Source organism: Antrostomus carolinensis, unplaced genomic scaffold (assembly GCF_000700745.2).
Source record: "Antrostomus carolinensis isolate BGI_N321 unplaced genomic scaffold, ASM70074v2 scaffold25186, whole genome shotgun sequence".
Taxonomy (NCBI): Eukaryota; Metazoa; Chordata; class Aves; order Caprimulgiformes; family Caprimulgidae; genus Antrostomus; species Antrostomus carolinensis.
In genome coordinates, this window is record NW_010321559.1 from 6230 (window position 1) to 6580 (window position 351).

The 351-nt window shown below is 67.0% G+C and overlaps 1 protein-coding gene across 1 annotated transcript in view; it reads left to right on the forward strand.

Moving 5' to 3' along the window:
• LOC104526517 (RNA-binding protein MEX3D) overlaps positions 1-333 on the forward strand; it is a gene marked incomplete at its 5' end in the record, with an annotated part of 967 nt that extends 634 nt beyond the window's left edge. Inside the window, 2 exon segments of the mRNA XM_010169979.2 lie at positions 8-166; positions 168-333. Of these exon segments, the coding sequence (XP_010168281.2) occupies positions 8-166; positions 168-333 (325 nt within the window).
• Positions 334-351: the final 18 nt, after the last annotated feature.

A 351-nucleotide genomic window follows, 5' to 3' on the forward strand; every position in this document is an offset into this window, starting at 1 on the left:
CCCCCAGCCCCTACAGCACCAGCAGCGGCTTCACCTTCAGCGAGCCCCCGGCCCCGCTGGGCTCGGAGGAGTGCGACTTCGGCTTCGATTTCTTGGCCCTCGACCTCACGACACCCACCACCATCTGGTCACCCTTTGAGCGCTCAGGCAACCCCTTGCAAGCCTTCAGACAGCGGCACGGCCACGCCGCGCCACTCGCCCACCCTCCCCGAGAGCAGCGGCGTCACCCTGGACCACCCCTTAGCGCGCCGCATCCAGAGTGACCCCGTCAGCACCTTGTCCTGGTTGCCCACACAAGGTTCACTCTCCTCCTTCTCCAACAGTACCGGCTAACCCTCCCACCCCTCCCCC